General features: G+C 32.7%; 1 protein-coding gene across 4 annotated transcripts in view; it reads right to left on the bottom strand.

Annotated features, from left to right (window-relative positions):
• anchor (integral membrane protein GPR155 homolog anchor) overlaps positions 1-12,500 on the bottom strand; it is a 67,422-nt gene that overhangs the window by 25,152 nt on the left and 29,770 nt on the right. For 2 of the 4 annotated variants that reach the window (XM_068356272.1, XM_068356273.1), the window contains exon 2: positions 5,094-5,192. In XM_068356272.1, the coding sequence (XP_068212373.1) occupies positions 5,094-5,192 (99 nt within the window). Of the gene's footprint in view, positions 1-2,581; positions 2,690-5,093; positions 5,193-9,839; positions 9,870-12,500 lie in introns of those variants that run through there. The other 2 variants (XM_068356274.1, XM_068356277.1) reach the window with 2 other exon arrangements.

Here is a 12,500-nt window from a genome sequence, read left to right as displayed (position 1 = left end):
GAAAAATCCTTATCATTATTATCATTACAACCAAAGCTACAACGCTGGGTGGAAAAGCGGAATGCTATAAGCCCAAGGTCTCCAACAAAGAAACATAACCCAGTGAGGAAAGGTAATAAGGAAATGAATAAACAAGAGAAGTAATGAACATATATGAATAAAATATTTCAGGAACAGCAACAACATAAAATTAAATCTTTCATATATAATCAAAACAAAAACTCAATTGGAAAAGAAGATATTTTAAAAATTCAAATGGAAACAAACACTTTGACAATAGTGGTACTTGATAAACCGTTTATCAAGTTTTATCTGTTACACTCTCTGATAAATACGGCCACACAATTCCTATCACACTCAACTTATCACTAAAAGCAAATATTGTCAAAACAAAAACACATCCAAATGGCCATATCATTATCATTATTATAAGCTAAGCTACAGCCCTGGTTGGAAAAGCAAGATGCTATAAGCCCAAGGCCTCCAACGGGGAAAAATACCCCAGTGAGGAAAGGAAATATTGAAATAAATAAACGATATGAGAAATACTGTAATGAACAATTAAAATCAAATATTTAAAAAAAAACAACGTCGTACAGTATTTCATATAAAGGAAAAATAGCCCAGTGAGGAAAAGAAATAAGGAAATAAATAAACGATATGAGGAATGAACAACTAAAATATATTTAAAAAAACAGTAATATCAAACCAGATATTTCATATATAAACTATAATAAGGCTTATGTCAGCCTGTTCAACATGATAACATGTCAAAACGGCTAAACATAATTGGAAAAATAGACTGCCGCCCATTATTTTCATCCAAATTGTTCAAAGTACAGTCCTGTACATATAAATAGACTAGGAATGGTATGTGTACAACGGGCATTTTAATAAAAAAAAAAAAATAAATACCCAGGTAATTTATATATGCCTTCTCCATCATGAGGCACAATACTACCCAGTATTCTAGAAGTTTTATTCTAGCTTTGACCAAGTTGTGGAATGATCTTCCTCATCGGGTAGTTGAATCAGTAGAACTTCAAAAGTTCAAACTTGCAGCAAATGTTTTCATGTTGAACAGGCTTACATAAGTCTCATATAGTTTATAAATTAAATATCTGTTTTAATGTTGTTAAAGTTTTTAAAATATTTTATTTCTATTTTCATTACTTCTTATATCGTTCATTTATTTCCCTATTTCCTTTCCTCACTGGGCTATTTTTCCCTGTTGGAGCCCTTGGGCTTATAGCATCTTCCTTTTCCAACTAGGGTTGTAGCTTAGTTAATAATAATAATAATAACAATAAAAATAATAATAATAACAATAATAATAATAATAATAACAATAATAATAATAATAAAAAGGTTATGGGGTTCAAAATTACGTATTTGAAGAAATCAAGTCGGTAATTAAAATACAGATAAATATTTACTATAGCATAATACAATATTCATATTGAAAAAAATTTTATGTGTTTTTGGTGTACTTTTCCGAGGCAAATAATCTAAGGAAATCCAATTTTTCCAAATTCTGGATATTTTAAAATTCTAGAAGTTATGGCTGAAAAAGATTTGGGTACTGTGTAAAGAGTTGGGTTACCGATATTTTGCTCCCCAAAATAACATGCATAGCACAAAATGTATGGCATTTGCTAGAACAATAAAATAACGTTTAACCACAAACGTAGCGAGCCACAGCGTAGGGAAGACTAGTAAGTGAATAATTATCGTTAGTTTATTAACCAACAGACTCGTAGATACAATAAAATATGGGTGACGACGATAGGAAAGATATTCATTTTCTATACATGATCTAGACACGTATCAAATAATCTAAACAGGAAACGGGGTGTATGTATGATAGCGGCCACCTGTATGTATGATGACGGCTGACTAAGAATACAGCAGTGCAAGGGGGGTCGGTCGCAGGGGGGCGTTAACTCCCCAATTAGGTTAGTAGGTAAGGACACAACTAGGTTAGGAAGTTTAGTTTAGTTTGTGCCCATATTTCATGCTCGCTGGAGGAACTGGCCGCTAATATACAAAGGCTCCCAGGAAACTAAAGTGTGAACACCTAACCTAACCTAGGAGCCGTATCCTTCCCAGGGTACGACCCGGCCCCCTTAGACTGCATTTTCCTTAGCTATAGGGTTGCGACCCTAGTTAAGATTTATTTACCCCCTAAATTAAACAAAATTAACTTATAATACGAAAGTTTTAATTTCATCCTGTTCAACTAAAATGATTTATTCGATATAGTATTATACTATAATAAAGCCATGAACGCCATTCAGTTTTTGGTAAGACCAAATACCTTAGGTTAGGCTACGTCGTTTCCTTCTAATGACAAATATCACATAATTATGAGAAAAAATAATAGACTATTTATATATTTATTAAAAAATGGAAAATATAAACTTTATATTTTTTCAAACTTTGCCGTAACTCTTCCGCTAACTTCACGGCATTATAACCTTCAAACGAAGCTTAATTAACTACAACAGCACATTATTATCGATATTTATATAGGCATTTGTGATCTATTATTCAATGAATGACCTTAGAATATAATACATACGGCAACGGAGAATTGTAGAGGGTAATTATTGCACAATCCATCTACACATTTACGCAAGAAAATATTACATCTCTGGTATCTAAGGCCGGGATAAGTAAGACATCTGGGGTTCGTTCATGATGATGATAGTTATATAGGAAAACAGTTTTTGCTTATAATATTTGAAAATATTTTATATTTGATTTATATAAGGTAAATATAGCTATCAATATTGAAAATTCAATGCATATTTTAAAGTATTATATGATTATAAAGAGATTTATATTACAATTCATAGGATGAAATATCAAAGATTTTCTTGAAGGGTTAAGCTTTGGTGTGAAACAAGACTTATGAACGCACTCACGGATTTTGTTATGATACATCTGGTGTTCGTTCATTGCAATATTATTTACGTAGAAAGGAGTTTTTGCTTATAATACTTGAAAATATTTGTATTTGATTTATTAAAAGGTAAATACATCTGTCAATATTATAAATTCAATATATATTTAAATCATTATATAATCATAAAGAGATTTATATTATTATTCATAGGATAAGATATCAAAGAATTTCTTGAAAGTTAAATCGTTTCCGTAAAATTAGGTCTATGAACGCACCCACTGATTTGTTATAGAAAACGAAGCTTCAATGGCTAACTACGCTATATTGTCATTTATCTATAACATGAACAGAAATAATATAATAATATTAATGCTAACAATATTTAAGACTAAGATATTAAACGATATTAATACATATTTTGGTTATTATGGTTTTTTGGTAACATCACAATAATCAAAAACACTATTCTTTATTTATCTTACTGACTGTTTTTATATCAATAGTTTATATATGAAAGATTTGTTTTAATGTATCTGTTCTTAAAATATCTTATTTTAATTGTTGATTACTTTTCTTTTAGTTCATTTATTTCCTTATTTCCTTTCCTCACTGGGCTATTTTTCCCTGTTGAAGCCTATGGGCTTATAGCATACTGTCTGTCCAACTAGGGCTGTAGCTCAGCTAATAATAATAATAATAATAATAATAATAATAATAATAATAATAATAATAATAATAATAATAATAATAATAATAATAATAAGTAACATTTTATCTGAATATATAATTGTGCTTTTAATTAATTTCATGGCCTTAGTGAAATCTACCCATATTTGAATAGTGGCCAAAGTTCTCAAAAAAGTTAAGGAAAAGAATTATTTAGGCAAGAGGAGCAGTTATAAAATATATAGAACAATTTAGATCATTAGGATCTACTATAAGTCAGTAGGGAGGCTGTGAGGCTGAAGTTGAGAAAGCAGGAATTTGCCAAATAACGTAATAAACCAGGAATTATGAAATATTGAAATATATTAAAGTACGAATACACACACACACACACACACACACACACACACACACACACACACACACACACACACACACACATATATATATATATATATATATATATATATATATATATATATATATATATATATATATATATATATATACATACATACATACATACATACATACATACATTCTTTACGGGAAAATAAACATAAATTATGTAACATTAGACTATGTGCAAACTAAAAGGTTACATTTAAAATGTTGTTATTTTTGTTATAAGAAAACCAGCAGTTATTAAACATTGTTAACATGTAAATGAGGTACCAACATTTTCCTTCTTTCTGAGAGAGAGAGAGAGAGAGAGAGAGAGAGAGAGAGAGAGAGAGAGAGAGAGAGAGAGAGAGAGAGTAGCTCCTAATTTTATCACTGTGATATTTATACTCCTACTTAAAGGTTTAAAGGCAACTCATAAATGGCAGAGGCAAGGGACAGTGACATTGCCCTATCGAGCAGGACAATGCCCTAGAGACTGACCATATATGCATATGATCAGCGCCTAAGCCTCCTCTCTAACCAAGCTAGGACCAAGGATGGCCAGGCAATGGTTGCTGATGACTCAGCAGATAGACCTATAGGCTCCCCTAAACCCCGCATCTTTAGCTCACAAGGATGGCGAGGTTGCAGCGATCAAAGGAACTAACGAGTTTGAGCGGGACTCGAACCCCAGTCTTGAGTTCACCAGTCAGGGACGTTACCACATCGGCCACCACAATCCTTAGTGACTAATTTGCTGTATTTTCAATAGAATTATATTTCCTGTATTTTAAAATAGGCCTATCTTAAAACAACTCGGTGAAATGAGAAGGTGAATTTCGACTTTAAATATAATTAGAAAAAATAAAGTGTTTTCACTTAAATGTATTAAAAACAAAATATATTTTCTTTTAGAACAACAACAACAACAACAACAACAACAATAAGACGTACTATTAAAACTGAAAGTTTTCAGTTGTTATATTCACATGTAGGTTTTACGCATAACAATTTCACCTCACATCACTTCCCTCCTGTTTATAAGTCAACCATTAACCAGACATATAGTAAATATTAAAAATATATATAAATCTATTCATTTCAAAACACAAATGGAGTTTTTATTAGAACTTACGGCTGGTGTAGGAAGAGCGATGTCGGTCTCCAGGTTGGCGACAACTGGCATCTTAAATCGACACGGAAGAGGCAGGTCGAATATGCCATAATGGAATACCTGTGGGAAGAGAAAGAGAAAGGGATGAACAATTATATAATGGGAAAACTGGAAAGATAGAAGAATAGTAATAATCTTGAATAATGAAATATGGGGGAAGAGTTCTCTAGCTTGAGGACACACAAACTAGCAATGGAATAGGCCTACCTGTGGGAAGCCAAAGAAAGAGAAAGGGATGAACAAATATATAATAGGAAAACCGAATGATAAAAAAGAATAGTAATAATCTTTAATCATAAATATGGGGGAAGAGTTCTCTAGCTTGTGGGGTAGGCCTACAGTACACACTAAAATAATGGAATACCTGTGGGAAGATAGAGAAAGAGAAAGGGATGAACAATTATATTATGGGAAAACCAGAAGATAAAACAGAATAGTAATAATCTTTAATAATGAATATGTGTTGTTTCCACTTGGGGGAAGAGTTCTCTAGCTTGTGGGGTAATAAAAACTAGCACGCTATTCTATCTTATTTATCTTCCTCTTGTTTTACTGTGTTTGTAGTTTATATATAAAAGATCTATTATAGTGTTGTAACAGTTCTTTAAATATCATACTTTAATTGTTCATTTCTTCTTTTGTTGTTTATTTATTTCCTCGTTTCCTTTCCTCACTGGGCTATTTATCCCTGTTGGAGCTCTTGGGGTTACAACATCTCGCTTTTTTCAACTAGGGTTGTATTTGGCTTGTAATAATAATACTAATAATAATAATAATAAGAAGAAGAAGAAGAAGAAGAAGAAGAAGAGAAATAGCTGTGATACAAAGTTACTCAATTTCCAACATATGGCGCTATTTTTTAACCTGAAATTACGACGCAAATTGTGTTTCATACTTTCTATTCACCCATACCATCTGTTTAGTAAAACAGGATACTTGGATTAATAAAATCAAATTAATCCCAGCTGCAAATGTATGCAGTTTACTTATTTATCTTTTGGAATATGATTTCTTTAAACGCAAAAGACTAGTGGTCTGTCCAATAATATAGGTCTAGAAGTCAGCTAGGAAAAATGTCCAAATAGACTCACTCAACTCTCCAGAGACTAGTGGTTATGTCCAATAATATAGGTCTAGAAGTTAGCCAGGAAAAATGAGCCTATAGGGTTACTCCAGTCTCCAAGGATTAGTGGGTTAGGTCAAATAATATAGGTTTAGAAGTCAGCTTGGAAAAAAAAATGTGCCTATAGGCTCACTTAAGTCTCTAGAGACTATTGGTCTAGGGCAAATAATATAGCTCTAGAAGTCAGCTAGGAAAAATGTGCCTATAGGCTCACTTAAGTGGGCTAGGTCAAATGATATAGGTCTAGACAAGGTCTAGAAGTCAGCTAGGAAAAATGTGCCCATAGGCTCACTTAATTCACCAGAGACTAGTGGTCTAGGTCAAATAATATAGGTCTAGAAGTCAGCTAGGAAAAAAAATGTGCCCATAGGCTCACTTAATTCACCAGAGACTAGTGGTCTAGGTCAAATAATATAGGTCTAGAAGTCAGCTAGGAAAAAAAATGTGCCTATAGGCTCACTTAAGTCTCCAGAGACTATTGGCCTAGGTCAAATAATATAGGTCTAGAAGTCAGCTAGGAAAAAAATGTGCCTATAGGCTCACTGAAGTCTCCAGGGACTAGTTGGTTAGGTCAAATAATATAGATCTAGAAGTCAGCTAGGAAATATGAGCCTATAGACTCACTTAAGTCTCCAGGGACTAGTTGGCTAGGTCAAATAATATAGATCTACAAGTTAGCTAGGAAAAATGTGCATATAGGCTCACCTAAGTCTCCAGGGACTAGTTGGCTAGGTCAAATGATATAGGTCTAGAAGTTAGCTAGGAAAAATGTGCATATAGGCTCACCTAAGTCTCCAGGGACTAGTTGGCTAGGTCAAATAATATAGATCTAGAAGTTAGCTAGGAAAAATGTGCATATAGGCTCACCTAAGTCTCCAGGGACTAGTTGGCTAGGTCAAATGATATAGGTCTAGAAGTTAGCTAGGAAAATTGTGCATATAGGCTCAATTAGGTCACCATATACCAGTGGTTTAGGTAAAAAAATAATAGATCTAGAAGTCAACTACAGAACCACGTGTTTCAAATAGAGAACAGTAAAGGGATCTTTATAGCCTCGACTCTTGACTCCCTGTGAGTTTGAACGAGTGTTGCATCACGCCCGTGGGCAAGGTTATCTTCAATGTAACGGGCGGAGGGAGTGCCAAAGGGCACCGCAGTTATGTCATTGTTTCCTGGAAGTTTATTTGGAGATTCCGGAAGTGTCTACATTCAAGGTAATGGGAGTAGAAGCGACTCTCCAGCAACCTCGGGGAAAAAAAACCTTAATAGGATATTCATTTGCTAGTTTCTGCTACCTTTAATAGGAACTATAGCCTTTAGAGCTATTGACAATTATCCAATTTAAATATATAACATACAAGGGTTATAAAACCATTTAAGCAGCTCTTCTAGGAGAAGGACACTCCAAGATCAAACTATTGTTCTCTAGTCTTGGGTAGTGCCATAGCCTCTGTCCCATGGCCTTCTACTGTTTTGGGGTAGAGTTCTCTTGCTTGAGGGTAGGCCTACACTCGGGCACACTATTCTCTCTTATTTATCTTCCTCTTGTTTTTATAAAGTTTTTATAGTTTATATATTATAGATCCAATTTAATGTTGTTACTTTTCTTAGAATATATATGTTTTTTTAATTGTTCATTATTTCTCTTAAAGTGTATTTATTTCCTTTCCTCACTGGGCTATTTTTTTTCCTGTCGGAGTCCTTGGACTTATAGCATCTTGCTTTTCCAACTGGGATTGTAGCTTAGCTAATAATAATAATAATAATAATAATAATAATAATAATAATAATAATAATAATAATAATAATAATAAATAATTAAAAAGTCTACCTAAATCATTTATATAAAAATAGATATTCGTTAATTAATATTATAAATGATCTCCACCTATCTGTATAATATATAACTATATAACTTCAAATCTCATGGAATATGAATATTAATCTTTAAAAAAATCAACACAAAATTAACAAAATGGTTACAATTAAACTTATCAATATGTAAATTGAAAGAAATATATTCATTTTTGATAGAGAAAATTATCTAAAAATCTCTAGAATATATTTTGTTGAACATAGACCGATTGGCATAAAAACTTCATTACTTTGAGAGATGATGATAAATTTTGCGGAGGAATCAATGAAAAAATGCAGTTATAAAAGAAAGAAATATTGTCAAAATATATCGTTCAATTAAATTAGAATAAAAAAAAGATCTGGAATATTTTAAAATGCACTAAATCATTTAATACATAGAAATACGTTCGTATGTTTAACATATATTAAGCAAAATATACGGATAAGATTGGAAAAGACATAGTATTAGACCTACTACAAAAGTAGTAGAAAAGATAAGGAAATTTACATTATTATTATTATCATTATTTGCTAAGCTACAACCCTGGTTGGAAAAGCAGGATGCTACAAGCCCAGTGGCTCCAACAGGGAAAATAGCCCAGTGAGGAAAGGAAAAAGGGAAAATAAGAGGAGAAGAGCAACAACATTAAAATAAATGCCTCCTTTACAAACTATAAAAATGAAAAGAGACTTAGATTCAGGACTGATGAAGTCAATTTAAAGTCTTGAAAGAAGTCAAAGTGAAGTCAAAAGGAATTAGGCCTATGGAACAAATGAATAAGTGATAAATGTGTTTAAGAATCAGAAAGGGATAATATTATAGCCAAATGAATGAGTGATAAATGTGTTTAAGAATCAGAAAGGGATAATATTATAGCCAAATGAATAGGTGATAAATGTGTTTAAGAATCAGAGAGGGATAATATTATAGCCAAAATGAATGAGTGATAAATGTGTTTAAGAATTAGAAAGGGATAATATTATAGCCAAATGAATAAGTGATAAATGTGTTTAAGAATCAGTAAGAGATAATATCATAGCCAAATGAATGAGTGATAAATGTGTTTAAGAATCAGTAAGAGATAATATCATAGCCAAATGAATAAGTGATAAATGTGTTTAAGAATCAGAAAGGGATAATATTATAACCAAACGAATAGGTGATAAATGTGTTTAAGAATTAGAAAGGGATAATATTATAGCCAAATGAATAAGTGATAAATGTGTTTAAGAATCAGTGAGATAATATTATAGCCAAATGAATGAGTGATAAATGTGTTTAAGAATCAGTAAGAGATAATATTATAGCCAAATGAATGAGTGATAAATGTGTTTAAGAATCAGAAAGGGATAATATTATAGCCAAATGAATAGGTGATAAATGTGTTTAAGAATCAGAAAGGGATAATATTATAGCCAAATGAATAAGTGATAAATGTGTTTAAGAATCAGTAAGAGTTAATATCATAGCCAAATGAATGAGTGATAAATGTGTTTAAGAATCAGAAAGGGATAATATTATAGCCAAACGAATAGGTGATAAATGTGTTTAAGAATCAGAAAGGGATAATATAGCCAAATGAATAGGTGATAAATGTGTTTAAGAATCAGAACGAGATGATATTATAGCCAAATGAATAGGTGATAAATGTGTTGAAGAATCAGAAAGAGATGATATTATAGCCAGGGGGAAGAAATGAATTATCCAATAAGTTTATTATACTCACCTTGTCGCATTTCATTGTCACGAAGCCTTTTTTTTTTAGTCTATATCAGACGTTGTCTTTTGAACATAACAATTTAGTTTCACTTTTTTTTCAATGTTGTATTAGAGTCAGTCACTAAGTCACTGTTTTTTCCCTATTTTCTGGGAAATGTATTATATATTTCTGTAAGAATTTAAAAAATATGTTATAAATTACTTCTTTTACATCAATATAAATTTGTAATAATATTTTTATACCTCATTCAGTAAACACACATCTAGAGCGAACTAGACGCACAAGAGAATTGTAGGCCTATAAAGAGAACACACCTAAGCCTAAGTGCTGTTAGTCTAACCCGTTTTCAATTATATATATTCTCTCTCTCTCTCTCTCTCTCTCTCTCTCTCTCTCTCTCTCTCTCTCTCTCTCTCTCTCTCTCTCTCTCGAAGTCTTCCGGTATACTTGGCCTTCGAAGTATGAAATCTATGGCTCCTCTTGTTCCAGTGATTATTAGCAAAGATATTCACGAGTACTTTAGCCTTGGTGGGAATGTATGTAAATGGTATTCTAATGGTAATATCTCTCTCTCTCTCTCTCTCTCTCTCTCTCTCTCTCTCTCTCTCTCTCTCTCTCTCTCAGTTTTAGGGGCGCATGAGTCGAAGTGGTGAAAGACATTGGCTACGTGGTAGCCTGCTAACTATGGCTAGTTGCAGACGGAGAGAGAGAGAGAGAGAGAGAGAGAGAGAGAGAGAGAGAGAGAGAGGAGAGAGAGAGAGTGAGAGAGATTCAAGTTGAAGGCTTGATATGAATTTCATGTTTGGTAGTTATAAGAAAACTATATATATATATATATATATATATATATATATATATATATATATATATGTATGTATATATATATATATATATAAATCACTCGCGTCTGTATATGGTCTTTCTTTGCTAGTTTATACCCGCAAATATTCTTAGTTCGTCAATACATCGTCTCCTCTTCCTTCCCATCATTATTCTTTCTATAGCTTTTGTGTTGTAACTAGTAAGGCTCTAAGTTTCTGATGTCTAAGTTAATACTGGTAGGACCATCTCATTAAATACTTTTCCCTTTAAAGAAAGAGATATTTTACTTTTCATAATCTCATTTTGTCAATCCCATTCATGCTTATCCATCTTTTAATTTCGGTCTCGTGTCCTGGAGAAACACTTAATTTTTCTCCTAAGTGTGTATATTCATTAACAATCTCTAAAGGTTCATCCATAACCTTTATTTGGTGTCTCTACATTATTATTGAATATTATCTTAGTTTTACTCATATTCATTTTCAGTCCTAAATTTATGATGTCTCTATTCAAATCTTGTATCATCTTTCGCAATTCCTCCCATGATCCACTAAATAGAACTACGTCGAGAGAGAGAGAGAGAGAGAGAGAGAGAGAGAGAGAGAGAGAGAGAGAGAGAGAGAGAGAGAGAGAGAGATATTGGTGTCAAGTCATTTTTTTTAACACTTGCAATTACTGAAGATAATTACGATTAAGAAACCATTCCCAGACTTGAATCATTACTGTCAGTCATAATTTTTTTTTTCTTTTAACCAAGAAGAACAATACACCGAAAAACCGCTGTATAATAATACAGCGAGTGTATCCTGCTACACTCCTAAATTCCTCATGCATCGCATGCACTGGAAAGGCAAAATCAAACCGGCTTGGGTATGTGAAGAAGAAGAAGAAAAAAAAAACGGGAAAGTTATACAAGCTTTAGCTAACACTCCCCCTCCCCCCTTCACTCTGGGCTGGTGTACGAGACAGACAGAGCAAGCAACATATTGTTGACCCTGGATTAAGTTTGAAGGCAGAAAGAACTTGATTCATTGTGCATTTGCTTGCTAGCTCAAAAGCAGTCGGCCTAATATATAGTTAAAGCCCTTTTTTATACACTCATATATATGAGAACTTGTAGCTTAGCCCAAGGCCAGTAAAAGAAGACTAGGGTGGAAACATTTTCCATGCAAAATAAATAATGAGAGAGAGAGAGAGAGAGAGAGAGAGAGAGAGAGAGAGAGAGAGAGAGAGAGAGAGAGAAGGGGAGACGTTTGTGGATTCTCGAATATTCGTCACACTCACTGACTGCCTGATTTTGGCTTCTTATCGTCATGCAGAGGAATAAAACCATCTTGTGTCACGAACCACGAATATCTTTCGTAACTTTTAAGTGTTTTGATGACGAAAATATCTCTCAAACCACAGTCTCTCTCTCTCTCTCTCTCTCTCTCTCTCTCTCTCTCTCTCTCTCTCTCTCTCAAGAACACACGGAACAATCCGGTGAGCTCCTCAGGTCTTTAAGTCAAGGCATCTTTTCGAAAGAAGATGTCGGCCTTAGTTTATCTTTAGTTTTGTAGTTTATTATATGAAATATATAATTTAATGTTGTTACTGTTACTAAAATACTTTATTTTTTTCATTGCTTCTATTGTAGTTTTTTTTTATTTCATTGTTTCTTTCCTCACAGGGCTATTTTTCTCTGTTGGAACCCTCGGGCTTATAGCATCCTGCTTGCCCAACTAGGGTTCTAGCTTAGCTACTTATAATAATAATAATAATAATAATAATAATAATAATAATAGTCGTATGATGCAGCTTATTTTGTATTTAGTAACCCAAGAAAGAAATGAGAAACTAAACGTT

The sequence above is a fragment of the Palaemon carinicauda genome, chromosome 32, assembly GCF_036898095.1.
Source record: "Palaemon carinicauda isolate YSFRI2023 chromosome 32, ASM3689809v2, whole genome shotgun sequence".
Taxonomy (NCBI): Eukaryota; Metazoa; Arthropoda; class Malacostraca; order Decapoda; family Palaemonidae; genus Palaemon; species Palaemon carinicauda.
Note: the sequence above shows the minus strand (reverse complement) of the source record. Positions and strands in the feature narration are given on the sequence as shown.